This window comes from Salarias fasciatus, chromosome 20 (genome assembly GCF_902148845.1).
Source record: "Salarias fasciatus chromosome 20, fSalaFa1.1, whole genome shotgun sequence".
NCBI lineage: Eukaryota > Metazoa > Chordata > Actinopteri > Blenniiformes > Blenniidae > Salarias > Salarias fasciatus.
The window spans coordinates 11,958,951-11,974,217 of NC_043764.1; the positions used below are offsets into that span (position 1 = coordinate 11,958,951).

General features: G+C 41.6%; 1 protein-coding gene across 1 annotated transcript in view; it reads right to left on the reverse strand.

Moving 5' to 3' along the window:
* Positions 1 to 1,280: 1,280 nt before the first annotated feature.
* Positions 1,281 to 15,267, reverse strand: part of syt6a (synaptotagmin VIa) — a 46,844-nt gene continuing 32,857 nt past the window's right edge. Inside the window, exons 5-8 of the mRNA XM_030119562.1 lie at positions 6,874 to 6,994; positions 5,824 to 5,995; positions 3,008 to 3,158; positions 1,281 to 1,605 (exon numbers count right to left, since the gene is read on the reverse strand). Coding sequence (XP_029975422.1) covers positions 1,534 to 1,605; positions 3,008 to 3,158; positions 5,824 to 5,995; positions 6,874 to 6,994 — 516 coding nt within the window. The 3' untranslated portion in view covers positions 1,281 to 1,533. The remainder of the gene's footprint in view (positions 1,606 to 3,007; positions 3,159 to 5,823; positions 5,996 to 6,873; positions 6,995 to 15,267) is intronic.

Below are 15,267 nucleotides of genomic sequence, written 5' to 3' on the forward strand. Positions count from 1 at the left end.
TTTTAAAAATTTTTTTAAAACCAAAACTTGTATCCTCTGCTTCTTTTTCTCTCGTCATTATTCATACATCGACATGTTGTTGATCAAGCGTCATGGGTGGATAAATCAAAGTACACATCATCCCTGTACAAAGTGACAACAGCATAATCAGTGTCGGGAAAAACACAGAGAGGGTCAGATGTTTCTAAATGAGGAATAACGTCACTTTTTCATCTGTCGTTTTTCTCGATCATCACAACCGACGAGGCTACATAAGATCAAAAATATTTAGTTTTTTCAAGCTCTATTCCTATCATTATATCTTTTATATCTTTTCTACTTTTTAATTTTCAAAAAAAGACAAAATATACATACAGTATCCAGTGGACACCCACGGAAAGCTTTGCACATCTGCTGAACTCAAACAAAGAAACAAAAGGGAGGAGGAGGCAGACAGTGCTTCCGAAGAGAGTTTTTCTGGAAGGAAAACATGAGCGTTGGTGTTTGAGTCTTCACTCGGAAGAGGCGGTGAGGATGCTCAAAAGCAATCATCAAGCACAGAAAGAGGTAAGGGTGTGTAAGATGTGCTCGCCGTTTCCCTGTTTACAGCATTCACAGCTCACTTTCAGAGACGTCTGGCAGATCCGATAACCTCTCTGCTGTTTGGGATGATTTTTTTTCCCTTCTTTTTGGCAAATGAAAGCATTTAATTCTTCCAGTGACAGATTAAAAAACTACACCGCTCCCTTGTGAATCCCCATCGTCCTGCTGTTTTCTTTACTTTGCTACTTGAAGAAACCACAATTTATCAAGTTGAGAATAAATCCGCCTCAGCCTCTCTTCGATAAACTCAATCGGATAATTATGTTGTCGATGGAACTGGAAGTACAGTAAACTCAGCCGGAGCGTCACAAAAGTTAACAAACGATAGAGCGCCTTTACAGCTAATATCCAAAATGCTACAGTTCAGTGTTGCGTTTATGCAAATACAGCACTGTAAAATTCAACGCCAGCGAACTGGAGAGACTCGAAAATTGCTTCAGATCCTCTTTGAGACGCTCTCCTCATCCTCGGCGCGGCTCTTGTTGAGACCCTCTGCTGCTTTCAGGGAGCGATTTCTGACTGAGTTCCTCCATCAAAAGAGTCTCAGCGCCGCAAATCTTCTCTTGCCCCGGGGAGATCAGTTCGCCTCAGCTCGCGCTGCTCGGCAACAAGCGTCTGCAGACTGGATGTCCGGCCCATCTTTTCTGAGGACAGCAAAAAGCCGACACCGGGTCATCGCCACACCCACATTTTTTAGAATCTGAAATTTTTTTTTTGAACCCGAAAAGACTGCGCTTCACACAACTAAACTGACTGACAACGGTCCGGGACCAGTTCTCGGGAGTGCTCCGGGACGAGAGAGGGACGGCGGTGGGGGGGGGGGACGGGACGAAGACAGGGGGACGGGGAGACACGGCGGGGTTGTGTTTCTCCTCAATCAGACAGACAGGAAGTGGATCAGCAGGAGGGAGGAAACCCCCTTCTGGGCTGCCGGGTCACAGGTGGCTCAGCTCAGGGGCTAGCGGGGGGCCGGGGTGAGGGGCAGGAGCCCTGGCTGTCAAAGCTGGCTGTCCTCGCCTTCCACTGCAGGACACACAAACACAAGGCAGTGATTCATAGGGCATATGCTGCTCTGGTTGAATGTCTGTTAAAAGCAGAGTCTTCCAGGAAGAGACCTGGCGCTTCCACACAGGGAGGATTCACTGAGTCCCTCCCAAAACACAACATTACATATGTGCTTCACATTATGTTAGAAAAACAAAGCCTATTGCTTTCTTATAGCATAATATTTCATTTTATGATCATTATGCATCCTCCTCATCATAATCACAATGCACTTTGGCAATATTATCCTAATTATAGTGGAAATGGAGAAAAGTGAGCACACGAGCAGAAGAAATAAATCTATTTTTCAGCAATTTCTAATTCTCTCTAACTGTGCAATAACTTCAGGGCCGGAAAATTCCTGCGATATTTTTTCATGCGTGGAAAAGCTGGGATCAAATGGTGCAATCGGCTTTTGATCACATGCAAAAGAAAGACAGTCTTCAACTGTGTCATGCAAATTACTGAACATTTGATTATACCGGGACTTCTTTATACAAAAAAAAAAAAAATCAGTGATAGCAATTAACACTTCTGTCTTTGAAAACCAGTGGAGTAACTTTTCTAGTTACTGGAGATAATCTGTTTTTCAGAAAATAAATGGATTGCTTTAACAATGTCTTTTTAATGTGCACACAGCTGTATAATTGTATTGTTGGCAAAACACAGCAGGTATGACTGTAATAAATGATTTACTCTTGAAGTTCAGCTGAAAGTGCTCTAAAATCTGCAGGTAAGCACTTTTTAAAATAAGTGATGCATGAGCCCGATGAGACAAACGACTAAAATGATCTACTGATGTGAATTCAGCGACCACGGATATAAACTAATGCTAATGTTACTCACAGTCTGATTCCATTCGAGGAGCCGGCCTTGTTCCAAAAAAACAGTGAGTCAATACAAACGACATGACTTTAAAACTGAGGAAGTTTGGTTTGAAAAACAATCCTAACCCTAAGTTCACCTTGTGTTCAAACTAACAAGGACAAAACAGCCAAATGGGCCAATTTTAAAAGAACAGCGGTCCGAAGTTGGACCACAGGCCATAGCTTAGACACACCTGCACCACAGGACAATCCAGTCTTTTATTACAAATGTTGGAAATATGGTCATCTGTAGACATTAATGGATTTTATTGGGAAAGCATATTTTCCTCCAGAGATTTGCAATCGCACTCAAAAGGTTTATGGATTGTATCGAGCGGGTTCATAAAACCAGCATGCTGCTGACCTTTTGACCCCGCATTTGTTGGTGCTGGACCATATCTGTGTGGTGTCCACAGTGTGAAACTGGCTGTTCTGTTTAGGCAGGCTGACAGTTACTACCTGAGAATTTCGGAGACGACACGAACGCGACGGATGATCCTTCACAAGATACTTACTTCCTTCTCAGACTTCTTGGACTCCATCAGGGGGTGCCAGTGTGCGATTGGCTTCCGCGGATAAGCCAGCATTTCGTTCCAGTGGTCCCTGCCAAGCCCCTCCGCGCTGCATCCAAGCCTCATCACGCCAATGATCTCGTTATGACCTACCCTGTGGACACACACACACACACAAACACACACACACACACACACAAACACACATACACACTTACATGAACACATCTTATTTAACCCGACATGACATCTCATACATCACATTGCTTATAATTGCATGAAGACCGTTCTCTAATGAAAGAAGACGCCACTCTAAGCGCGGACGTCTTCTCCGTGATCCGCTGAGTCTGCAGCCGATTGTTTTTGTGACACTTGAACTGACTCGCTTTGGAGAAACGTTTTAAAGCCGACCTCTGCTCCGTGAACAATGTGCAAAGCATAACTTCCCATAATGCCTGGATTATTTGCGCAACCTGATTTAATCCTCAGACTGAACAGAGAATACACGGGGTTTGGCTTCTAGTGCTGGAAATAGCTGTTTCTTGAAACACGGTTAAAAAAAAAAAGTCTGACCTTTAACATGTACACTCTCATTCTGTCAGCTGGCTGCACTGCCTCCACTCTGCCTCTTTCTTTTAATAGGCTCACATACTGTAAGAAGAAAGAAATCATGTTGCAGTCTTTTTTTCTTCTTGGGCAGTATCAAATGTTTTTTTTTTTTTCAACTTTATTTCTCACCAAGCGATCTTAAAATGACACCTTTGTTTCCCAGAATTTCTGCATCCTTTATGCAGCTTTATACAAATGAGGATTGTTGAGGGTTTGAGCAAATTCCAGCTGACTTTAGAGACACGGTAAACGTGAACCTGAGCTAAAACTAGAGCAACATGAAACATGGCGAAACCTGGGACCACGAGGAATAGCAAACAAAAACAGCAGAACAATGATATCTGACGGCCTTAGCATCTGAGAATGATGTCTGTTTTTGAACAGTTTTTCCTTAAAATCCCAAAGTCAAGCATAAAAACAAACACTTTTCCCTTTTTCATGTTGCCACAAATGATCAAACTCCATATTATCTCAGTTTAGTGTCTGTTAGAGTTATTGAGAATACATGAAACAGGCTGATCAAAGTTCACACATAAAAGCGGTGAAGGGGCAGCTGAGGAAATGCTTCTCAGCACAACAACAGCAGCTAAAGGCTGTGAAGGCTTGCACCTTCTTTACAAATGCACTGAAAATAGAGGCAATCAAATAAATACATAATAAATCACATTATGGGTTGTACATTTATATATCAGCAGCAGGATTTTGTGCAGTAAAAGCATGAAAATCAAACTTAATTTGCTGAAAATCTGTTTGAGTCTGTAGAAATAAATGAGATTAATGTAACACTCCTGGCTGAATATCTCCAGGAAGCAAACTCCCGTGGACAAACGCATACCCTCATTTGTACCAATTACTAACACTTTCAGATCCAGCGGAGGTTCACACACTTTATTTAGTTCTGTTTGAGGTAATCAGTTCAGTATCTTCAACGTCATGTTTCTTCATGAGGAACCCTGGTCAGTGTTTCCGGATGCCGCCATGCGGCGTCATCACAGCTCGCAGCTGAAAATCAATTCTGGAAAATTAGACAGAGTGCAAGCGTTCTGGAACAATAGACACTTGGTGATGGCGAGCAGGTCCTGTCTGGCCCACAGCTCTCTGAGTTTCACACTGCTCTGCTCCTGCGGGTGCAGATGTGACAATTTGTGAATGTGCAGCAGTGCAGGGGCTGAAACTGCCCGGACCTCTCCTCTCTACAGACTGACTGCTACAGATACTTCACAATCCAGTAGTCCTCCTCTAAAGACTCTGACGGCACATTTGCAAGACTGATATGACCGATCTTTAAAATTTAATTTAGTTTAATTCAGTCATCCAGAGTAGCTGGAGCCATTTCCAGGAGACGCTGGGTGAGCGGCAGGGCAGAGGATGGATTTTCTAGTTCATTATAGGGTGAAAACTGAGAGATAATCATCAATACAGAAATATACTCCTATGACTGACACCAGAAAGTTTCAGAGGGATGGCTTCCAACTGTGGAAAATAGTTATTAGACTGTTTAAACCTATTTTTTTTTTTTGGTTTGATCAAAACCACTTTGCTGCCTCAATCAACTTTGATTTTGTTTGTTTCAACTTGATTTATAGAACTGTTCTGTAAAAATGTAGATTTTCTCTTCTAAATTGGTTAAAATGTGCCCAGTAGTACCAGATACCTAGGATGCCATATATAGCAAGTTTGAGGGAAGTTTTCTCTATTATTGGAATCAAACTGAGGGTTCGTTCCTGGAACTCTCCATTCGGAAGTGTTAATGTTTACTAAGACTGACCACGTTCCCTTCAAGAGCTCTATAGATCTTTACTTGGTTATGACACAGAACTGCATGTACAGCTGTTGCCACAGGTGTGCGACAAAAGATGAACACTTAACGCCTCTTCTGATGTCTGGATATATTTATCTGTGATGCTGGATTCTGGGTGAGTCTGTCGAAGCTGAGAGGTGACGGAGAGAGGACTGCACCTCAGAACTCAGACATGGTTTGCATCTTGCCTTAAATGCACCATCATTGCCTTGTTTGATTGTAAATATAACTTGATTCTCTGTGATAAACACCGACCAAAATCACAACATGGCAGAAAACAGAACTTCTTGTGAACTATTCAATACAAAATATCGATCTGTTACATGTAATCTAAACTGTGAAATGGAGCAAATTTTGCTCTGTGATTTAATTGACTTTACTTATTTTGACAGTATAAATTGTTACTCACAAGTCATAGTCCATGACGGAGATGTGCAGGCTGACGTGGTCCATGCTGTCCGGCGGGATGTCGAAGATGATGGCCTCGTTGTAGGTGGGATTCAGGGTATTCTTTTTGATGCTCGTCTTCTTCTTTTTCAAACGCCTCCCGTCGCAGATGAGCGACACTTTGACGTAGGGATCTGATGGAAAGAACAAGGACCGGGACCATGCCTTTAGAATTAATCATCGCGCTCGGGCTGTAATCATCATGAGGATCAGGCCTCTGGGATCTACACAAGACAGAGCGCCAGTGTTCCCTTCGACTGCCAGAACATCTTCAAAGATGAAACCATCAGCGTCTTATTTCATCAGGGAGAGAGTGTGTGTATGTGTGTGTTTTTGGTTACTACTTAAGCATGAAAGCCACCCTGGAGGACCTGGCACCGGTAATGTTCATAAAAGTAGATGAGTCGATGCCTTGTGTGAAGAAAAAGGAACGGCAGGTCCACAGACGGCTGCTAAATGGCGCGACTGAGAGAAGCTTCCGGATAAATACTGATTTCTGTCTTCATCTACGCGAGATAAATCGCTCTGTGTGATTCATTATGCCGTGTTTTAGTCCGACGTTAGCGCCCCTTAATCTATAAACAACAAACCACCCCGTATGCTTGCAGGCTCGGCTCAATAGACGGAGGTTTATGATGCAGATTGAAGTGTTAGCGGGGAGCCCAGGCCCTGAAGAAACAACATATCGGAATTATGAGTCACGTAAACAATGGTTGAAATGTCTTGGAATTTGCTCAGAATTACACCGAAAACCCAACATTTAATGCTCCGTGTACACTCCGCCACACTTTTACGGTAATTTTTGCATTGTGCAATAAAGATAAACCGACCGCCTGCAACTGTTTGCTGACAGAGTCTTAATATTGCATTTTCGGAGTATTAATAACTGCTGAAGTCAACAGAATGCCGCAGTCGCAGCCTTTCCCCTCCCCTGTTTGTTCATTTCATCCGACACGCTTCTCGAGGAGGTGAGTCAAAGCCGCCACGCGTGAGTCACACCGGCACAACACACCCGAGTATCCCGTGATGTCCATGGCCTTGAGGTTCCTGCACTTGATGACAGTGAGTGTGAGTCTGCCTGCGGTGGGCAGGTAGCACAGCGAGAACATGATCTCCCCAAGGTCGACGCTCTCCTGTCGGAAGAGAAACACACACAGAGAAAATTCTCTTTCAGCTTCAAATTTGCATTCAGAAGCGTCGCTTCGATCGCAAGTGATGCGCAGTCAGTGTCGGGTCTCTTCCTGAAGGTCTCTTTCTGGGATCAGTGCCGATATTTTGTTTGTAGTCGGCTCTTTGTGACCGCCACAGCAGGCGGGGAATATCTAATGGATTATTGAGTTAGCTGCTGAGACTTTCTGCTTCTGCTTCAACTTTGAAAAATGTACAGTGTCCCGGTGAAGTGACTCCCTGCAGCCTTCACAAAATTATACGTTAAGGAACTTTTTGAGAAATTTGATCTTATCTGCTCACCAGAATGCGTCTCAGAGGAAATTTTTATGTACAAGGTAATAAAAAAAAAAACAAATTAAAATAGCTGAAATCAGGACAAAGGATATACAGCAAAACAAAGAGCTGATGTGTCTAAAAGAATAAAAATTCCAAATGGTTTCACAGCAAAAATAAAAAAAAAAAATGGGTGAAATCGCTCCAATGAAAATGGATAAAAATGGAGAAATAGCTAAAAAAAAAAAAGAAAGAAAAAGTTGTGAAATGGCTAAGTCTGCAAAAATGTAAAAAAAAAAAATAAATAAAAAAAAATAAAATAAAACAGTCCAAAGCTGTGAAAACTGTTAAAGCAACTAACCTGGCTTTGGCAGCAAAAATCAGTTAAGGGAAAACCTGCCAGCACCATGCAACATTATTCTGAGACAAGGTGTGGTGAGAAATACTTGAAAATGATGATTTCTGCTTCAGGACACAACATCAGCGAGGAACTGATGACCAGAACCATATCTATAATAGCATCTGAAAAAAGAAAGAAAGAATTGCATCCTGGGTATGTAACAGCTAACCATTTCAGATAAGGTAGAAGAATAAGGAAGGTTAAAATAATGTTGTTGTTTTTTGTTAGCATTTTGAAGATAACACGACACAGGGATACAGTCAGGTCGGCACCAATCCAAGTCGGTCCTGTGTAACTCGGCACTGCCTAATCCCACGACACAGGACCAGAATAGAACTGACAGCCAGATACAAACCAGAACCAAACCCAGATCCACCTGATGACCTGATATAAACTGGAACAGCTCATTCGGACCAATGTAAAGATTCATGGAGTCTTTAAATGGTAAATGGATTTCTCTAATATAGCACTTTTCCACTGCTCGAGCCTTATCCAGAGTGTTTTGCACAGTTAATCACTTTCAGCCATTACACACTCTCGCACCACATTTGGTGTTTTGCTCAAAGACACTTCAACAGAGAGGGCAATATGAGGAATTGAGCCTGCATAAAGATCAGATTATCTCGTTTACATGGATCCTGAATGACGGGTTTAATCAGTGTTTAATCAGATTTTAATCACGGCTAGTGACATAAACCCTGTTTAGCTGGATTTCATTAGTTCTCAGGTTTTCGCAGCAACAAACTCTTAACAACAACAATGATGTCTGCATTTATCACGGACAGCTTCAAGTCAGCGCTGCCACTCTGCAAACTCTGGTTGTTTAAACTGTCAGTGTCCATTTCCATAGGTCTCTCTGTTTTGGTGAGTGTTGATGTCTCATTTTTCTTTGGTTTTTAGACAGAAGATGTGACTTGATCAGCTCACATAATAGGACACAAATTAGACAGACACAGAAAGATGTGCTTAGCTTTGGGTTTCTCCCCTGATGGCCAGGTTTGATGTGTTGGCAGGGGAACAGAACGTCTCACTGCCAGTAACTTTAAACACAGGGAAGAAACTGTGGAGTTTCACTCATAGTCCTTGAGGCTCTTCAGTTGGAACGATTATAAAATGAGGGCAAAAATCCAAAATCAGCTCCTGGGAGCTCCTGCCAAGCAGTGATTTCCCATAATTATTCTTCTCATCACATTATCGTAAAGATTTTCATTGGAGTTAAGCAATTTAGTTGTGTTAACAAATGAGCATTATCACCTAAAGCAGAAGAGAGTTCACTGAATTCAGGGACGTCTGGTTCAAAGTTTTTCCACCGCTGAGATTCTTCATACGGGGTTGTTTTAAATCATTTAAACTCCTCTCCAGACAGAAACTTTCCAGACACAACCTGCATAATCCCTAAAATTTCATTTCTACTCATCCGCTGAGCAGCTCTGTGTGACTGCCTGCCGAGCTAATAGCCCGGGCTGGAATGAGCGCCCCGTTATCTGCCCCGTGTGAGTTCTTAGCCCCGTTTTATAAACAGTATTAAGGTCTCACGGACCCCTAATCACCCTGAATGAGCCTGGTGAGAACCCGGCTGATTGGCAAATCCCAACATGTGTGTCTTGAGTGCCGCCGTCTTAACGTCTCCTCGCGCACGCCGTCGCCATTTGGCTTTCTCTCCGCGGCGGAAGTGAGGGATTTTGTCTGAAGGGTGCGAGGGTTCAGCCAGTAATGTGAGAGCGCAGCAGAAATGTCAAGTGTTGTAAAAGCATGAAGTGACACTTTGATTGTCCTTGTAGAAACACAAGCTGTTTCTGTGCCAGTCAGTGTCATCTGGGCAGCATTAATCATTTTTTTTTTTTTTTTTTTGTGGCCAATATAGGGTTCAGTCGCCAGGAGGACGAAATGCATCCACAGCTTCAGGATAGGCTGCTGCCAAGACTTCAACATTTTACTATATCTGACTGTTTCCTAGTGCAAACTGAAAAAGAAAACAAAAAAAAAACCCCTGCAGGTTACAATAAAAATATGATTAAAATATGAACAGGTGTATTGAAGTGAGTGTCTCTACATGATCCGCTGGACATCTTTCCCTTGTTGTTCTCTGAGGAGCGATTGGACGGAGCGATGAGCCGCCACACGCACAAAATCAAATGTGATATCTGGGATGTGTTGGTAGATTAAATCATCAAACATATCAAAGCGTTACGACGCATTAATTTTTGTTGCGCTGGCCATGGATGATGATATTGGATGAAGCGCTGAGCCCACATGAGTGCAAATGAAATGTGATATGATGAAGGCGAACGTGCTGATGGAGGGATTGATCAAACATAACGGAGTGTTGCAGCAGATGAATCTGAATTTGGCTTAAAAAAAAGAAAAAAGCGCAAAAGAAGAGATTCAGGAAAGATTTGACATGGGTGCATAAAAATGGGTGCAACACAAATAAATAGTAAAGTCTGAAAATGAAACAGAGAACTGAGAAGAGCCGATGAATTCGTATCACCTGTCACTATAAAAGCAGCTTCTCTCAAAGTTAAGTCGGTTTGCAACTCTTTTTTAAACACAATAAAAGTGTCTTTCGACATGGAGGATCACATTGTGGATCGTAAAATGAATCATGTCAGAGTAGAAACTCATCCCAGTCAGACACGACCATCAGGTTGTCAGCAAACCACCTTCTCCATGTGGCACAATATTACGTTTGCAGACTTTTTGTTTTTCTTTTAGCAGAGCTCGGTGATTCTGGCTCATGGAGGTCACGGCGCCGTACATAACAAGTTTTCACATAATTGTGTTTGCTACAGTTATAAATATAGAGATTCACGTTTTCACGTTCAAGAAATGATCAGAACTGATCAGAAGAATGATTCAATTCGCATCATTCTTCATTTGTTTGACCTTTGTTTCACTCAGTTTTGTATTGAAGTTACTTTTCCAGGGGATGGATGGGTTCCGTTTGACTTTACACTGCATCTTGTTCTGAATGGGAAGCAGATTTCAACCCAGCACTGGGCGTGGAGGTCTTAAAGCTAAATGAGATGAAAGTGTGGAGCGTACTTCTTTCTAGATGTCTGCGGCGGATGCTGTGAAACCACAGACCCGAGATACCGGCGTTTCCTAGTCGGTGCTCAACAGGACACTGATTGCACATCGTTTCTTGCATGTGCTGCTTGAAAAGCTTTGAAAAAGTGACTGAGATCTTGTTTATGTTCATGCTATTCAATCAGGGTGGAGGTGTCGCTGTTCGGGTTTAAGTTTGGATTTGGCTGCTGTAGTGGTTCAGGTCCAAAGTTTCCACTTCTCCACATTCTTATTTAACCAATAAAGAGAAAATGAGAAAGTCGCATTAAATTATAAATTAAACAAATGAGATTTAAATCAATAAATAAACACCTGAATAGTTATTCAAGAAGTTATTCACTCATGGTCTTTCTGTTTTACCCGCATGAAAAGTTTTTTTTTCATAAATTTGATCATGTCTTTGGTTTTTGTTGCTCTAATTGTTTGGGAAAAAAACAGATTTGAATGTTCTTAATGAGCCGTAGTAGCGTTTGGATTCACACCGCAGAAGAAACTGGTACTTCTTTGCCAAAATCAGGAGAAAGAAAATACCAGGAATTAAAAATTCATCGCTTCATTTATAAAGGATTAAAAAGAATTAGATTTTCAGTCACAAACACAGCTGATGCATAAAGTCTGTAAAATCTTCCCTGAGCAGCTCATTTGGATGAATTAGGCTGAAGTTACAAACTACCTGCTGTCCTTCAGACGTCTAATAATGCGAACACCTGTAGGTTGATGTTACAGATCAGTATTGATCACTGGCTTCAGGAGCAGTGTTGATTTTTTGTCCTTCCTGTTTGCTTAATATCAGTTTTTTTTTTGTCAGTAATTAAGCTGCAGTCTCACAGAGATTAAACATTTGTTCATTGTATCAAGTTGAGCTCTCCACCATCTGCATCTTTTTTATGCTGCCAATCCCGACTTTCATGTGAGAGAGGGGATCTGTCATAAAATCATTCGCCGGTTCGATTCTGTTTGCGTGCCAAGAGAGAAGACGGCCTCGTTTTCTGCCCACAGAGCAATAATGTTGAGATTATCGAACAGATGCCGTAGAAGTTCAACAACTTCTTGAAAAGAAGGCGGGCTGCTGGATTTAAGGAGCTGATGGAGACATGCTGGGCGCGAGAAACACTCCTGGAGTTGAGAGCGATTGACGAAGAAACAGAGACGTGTGTGCAAACGCATATAACCACACGCAGATTCTCTAAATGGCTTTACAACCACAAATAAACTGAAACAAGTGTTTAAATGTGTGGTGAAATCTGCCAGAGGGGAACGTCCTCTGGTCTACGTGTTCCCGCTCCGACTGAATTATGCTCACTGTCAGGAGGGATGAAATATATCTCCACATCCAGCAAATGACCCGATGTGATAACTTCAGCGTTCTTCTAACAATTAGACTTTTATGGTAACTGTATATTACATGAATAGAGTATTAGAATAAACACTGTAAATAAAGCCGCAAGCGGCGTTGGACGGGTCCTCGCCCTCTGGCAAGGTGGCCCCACTGAGGCCGTCCTTGTACATTGATGACTGAAGTCCATGTCACTGGGAACCTTGCTCCTCCATAGACTTCCAGCACCCTCTCACCCACTAACATGGAGTTGTTAGCATCTCCTATCCGCTGACATAGAGTTGTTAGCATCTCTCATCCGCTGGCATGTAACTGTTAGCATCTCCCATCCACTCAAATGTAGCTGTTAGCATCTCCCATCCGCTAACATGTAGCTGTTAGCATCTCCCATCCACTAACATGTAGCTGTTAGCATCTCCCATCCACTAACATGTAGCTGTTAGCATCTGTCATCCGCTAACATGTAGCTCTTAGCACTGAAGTTTAAGTAATCGGGAACCTTGTCAGTACATAAACATTCATTTTCAAGACTTGACCTCATTTTCTGTTGTAAATGGGCTTTTAATTTAAAGGAATTTTGGGCTTTTATTTTGTAAAGGTAGTATACGCTGTCATAATCACCGGCTAACACATCGTACTCCATCAACATCCATTTTCATGACTGTACTTCATTTTCTGTTGTGAACGGGCCTTTCTTTTGCAGGAATTCTTTGCTTTTATTTTGGAAAGGTAGTACATGCAACTCCGGTTTTTTTGACACCTGGACATTATTTATAGGTGTGTACATGCTCATTTATTCACTCAGACAAACATCATGCAGCTCAGAGTCCTTCAGAAGTTATTCAGATCCAAGTGATTCAGCGGGGGCCACGGCAATGGAGCTGCAGTGCGGGAAGCTCCATTGCTGTGGCCCCCGCTGAATCAGTTGGATCTGAATAACTTCTGAAGGACTCCGACAGGGACTTTTTACACCGCTGAAACTCTGAAAGAAGGATGAATTTGTTGTAAACAAGCTTGAATACTATGTTTTAGGCCTTCAGAGATATATATGACATGACTGAAAAATAGCATCATATGTACACTTTAATGACAGCTGCTGTCGACTGCACTGCATGCCCATATATGGTCAGTAGTGGGCTTCCTGTTGGATTTAGGTTATTGGTGTCAATGGGTGATTTTTAGATCTCGATGAGATGAACACATGAGCAATTGGTTTTATCTCTCTACGACATTCCTACGGGCTGTAGTGGCCATTTTTTCCAAAAATGTGACTTTTATTTTGAAGGGCTGATAAAATCCACACCGTGTGACTTTTGACAAAGTTTGAAACATCGTTTGTAGAGAAGCTTCTCCTCTATCAGGCCGCATTACTTTGACGTCTCTACGACAAACGGTCTCGGACAAGATAATTTTTAAATGAGGAGTGATTTTTACTTTGAAAGGGAAATAGCGGACTTCCTGTTAGATTTAGGTAATGCATGTCAATGGATGATTTTTAGATCTTCATAAGACAAACATATGAGCAATTGGTTTGATCTCTCTACGACATTCCTACGGGCAGTAGCGACCGCTTTATTAAAAATGTGACTTTTATTTTTAAAGGGAAATAACGGACTTCCTGTTGGATTTTGGTTTTCGGTGTCAATTGGTCATTTATAGATCTCTGTAAGACTAACGCATGACCATTGGTTTTATCTCTCTGCGGCTTTTCTTTGGGCCGTAGCGACCATTGTAGTGTTTGAAGTGGATTTTAAGACTTTTAGCTTTAAGGGTTAACAGCATCCACACCATGAGACTTTTGAAAAAGTTTTTAACAATATCGGAAGAGAAACTTGTCCTCTATTATTTCACGCCACTCTGACGTCTCTACGACAAACGGTCTCGGAGCAGATAATTTTTAAATGAGGAGTGATTTTTACTTTGAAAGGGAAATAGCGGACTTCCTGTTGGATTTAGGTCTTTTTTGTCAATGAGAGATTTGTAGACCTCGACGAGACGAATGTGTGAATAATTGGTTTGATCTCTCTACAACATTCCTATTGGCCATAGCGACCCTTTTTGCAAAAATGTGAGTTTTATTTTGAAGGGCTAATAAAATGTAAACCGTGTGACTATTGAAAAAGTTGTTTACACCTCTTGTAGAGACACTTCTTCTCTATCAGAGCGCACTACTCTGACATCTCTACCATAAATGGTGTTGTAAAACAGCTGCGTGAAGCTTTTACTTTGAAAGGTAATTGGCGGACTTCCTGTTAGATTTAGGCCAAGGGTGTCAATGGATGATTTTTAGATCTTAATGAGTTGAACATGTCAGCAATTGGTTTTATCTCTCTACGACATTCCTACTTGACAGGGGTGCAGAATTTACTGTGTCTCGGTTGTGCTAGTTGAAGGTGCTAGTTTGTAGGTGGCGCTAGAGAGCAGATGGGGTTAATTTTTTTATATTATAAAATTTTTCGCGAGTCTGGATGTGCCTGCCAAATTTTGGGAGTTTTTGTGCATGTTTAGGGGGTCAAAATTGCGTTGAAAGACGCCAGGAGTATAATAATAATAATAATAAGAAAAAACGAACGAAGAACAATAGAGTCCTTGCCCTCCGGGCAAGGTGGCCTCAGTTGAGGCCACCTCGCCCTCGGGCTCGGACCCTAAATATGTGCAGCAGCTGGCATTGAAAAAACATCGTAAAATATTAAGAATAAACTACTGACAAAAAACTGTTTTACACAAGTTTTTTAAATATATGCCAAGGACTTCAGCAGAAAACACGATATAGGGAGTGTGGTGTTTAATAACATGCAGTTGGTCTTTTGCAGAGACTCGGTGAGAAATATTTCCAGTTTCTGCACTGTTGCTGCTCATATTTGATGCATATGATTCTGGTCATAATTATTCTTTTCACAATATTTTATCATGTGGAAATGACATTTAAGGGTGTTTGCAACTAACTCTAAAGGGCTTCCGTTTCTTTAGATAACACACCGGTCCGTGACATTTCAATGAATACAGGATTAAAGGTAATTCATCAGCAGATCAGACCAAAAAAAAAAAAAAAAAAAAGCATGTGAAAATGAAAAACTAAAGCAAAGTCCAAACACAAGAGCCTGTTATTTTTTGTAAATTATCTTTTTTTTTTTTTTTTTTCCAATATCCATCTTCTG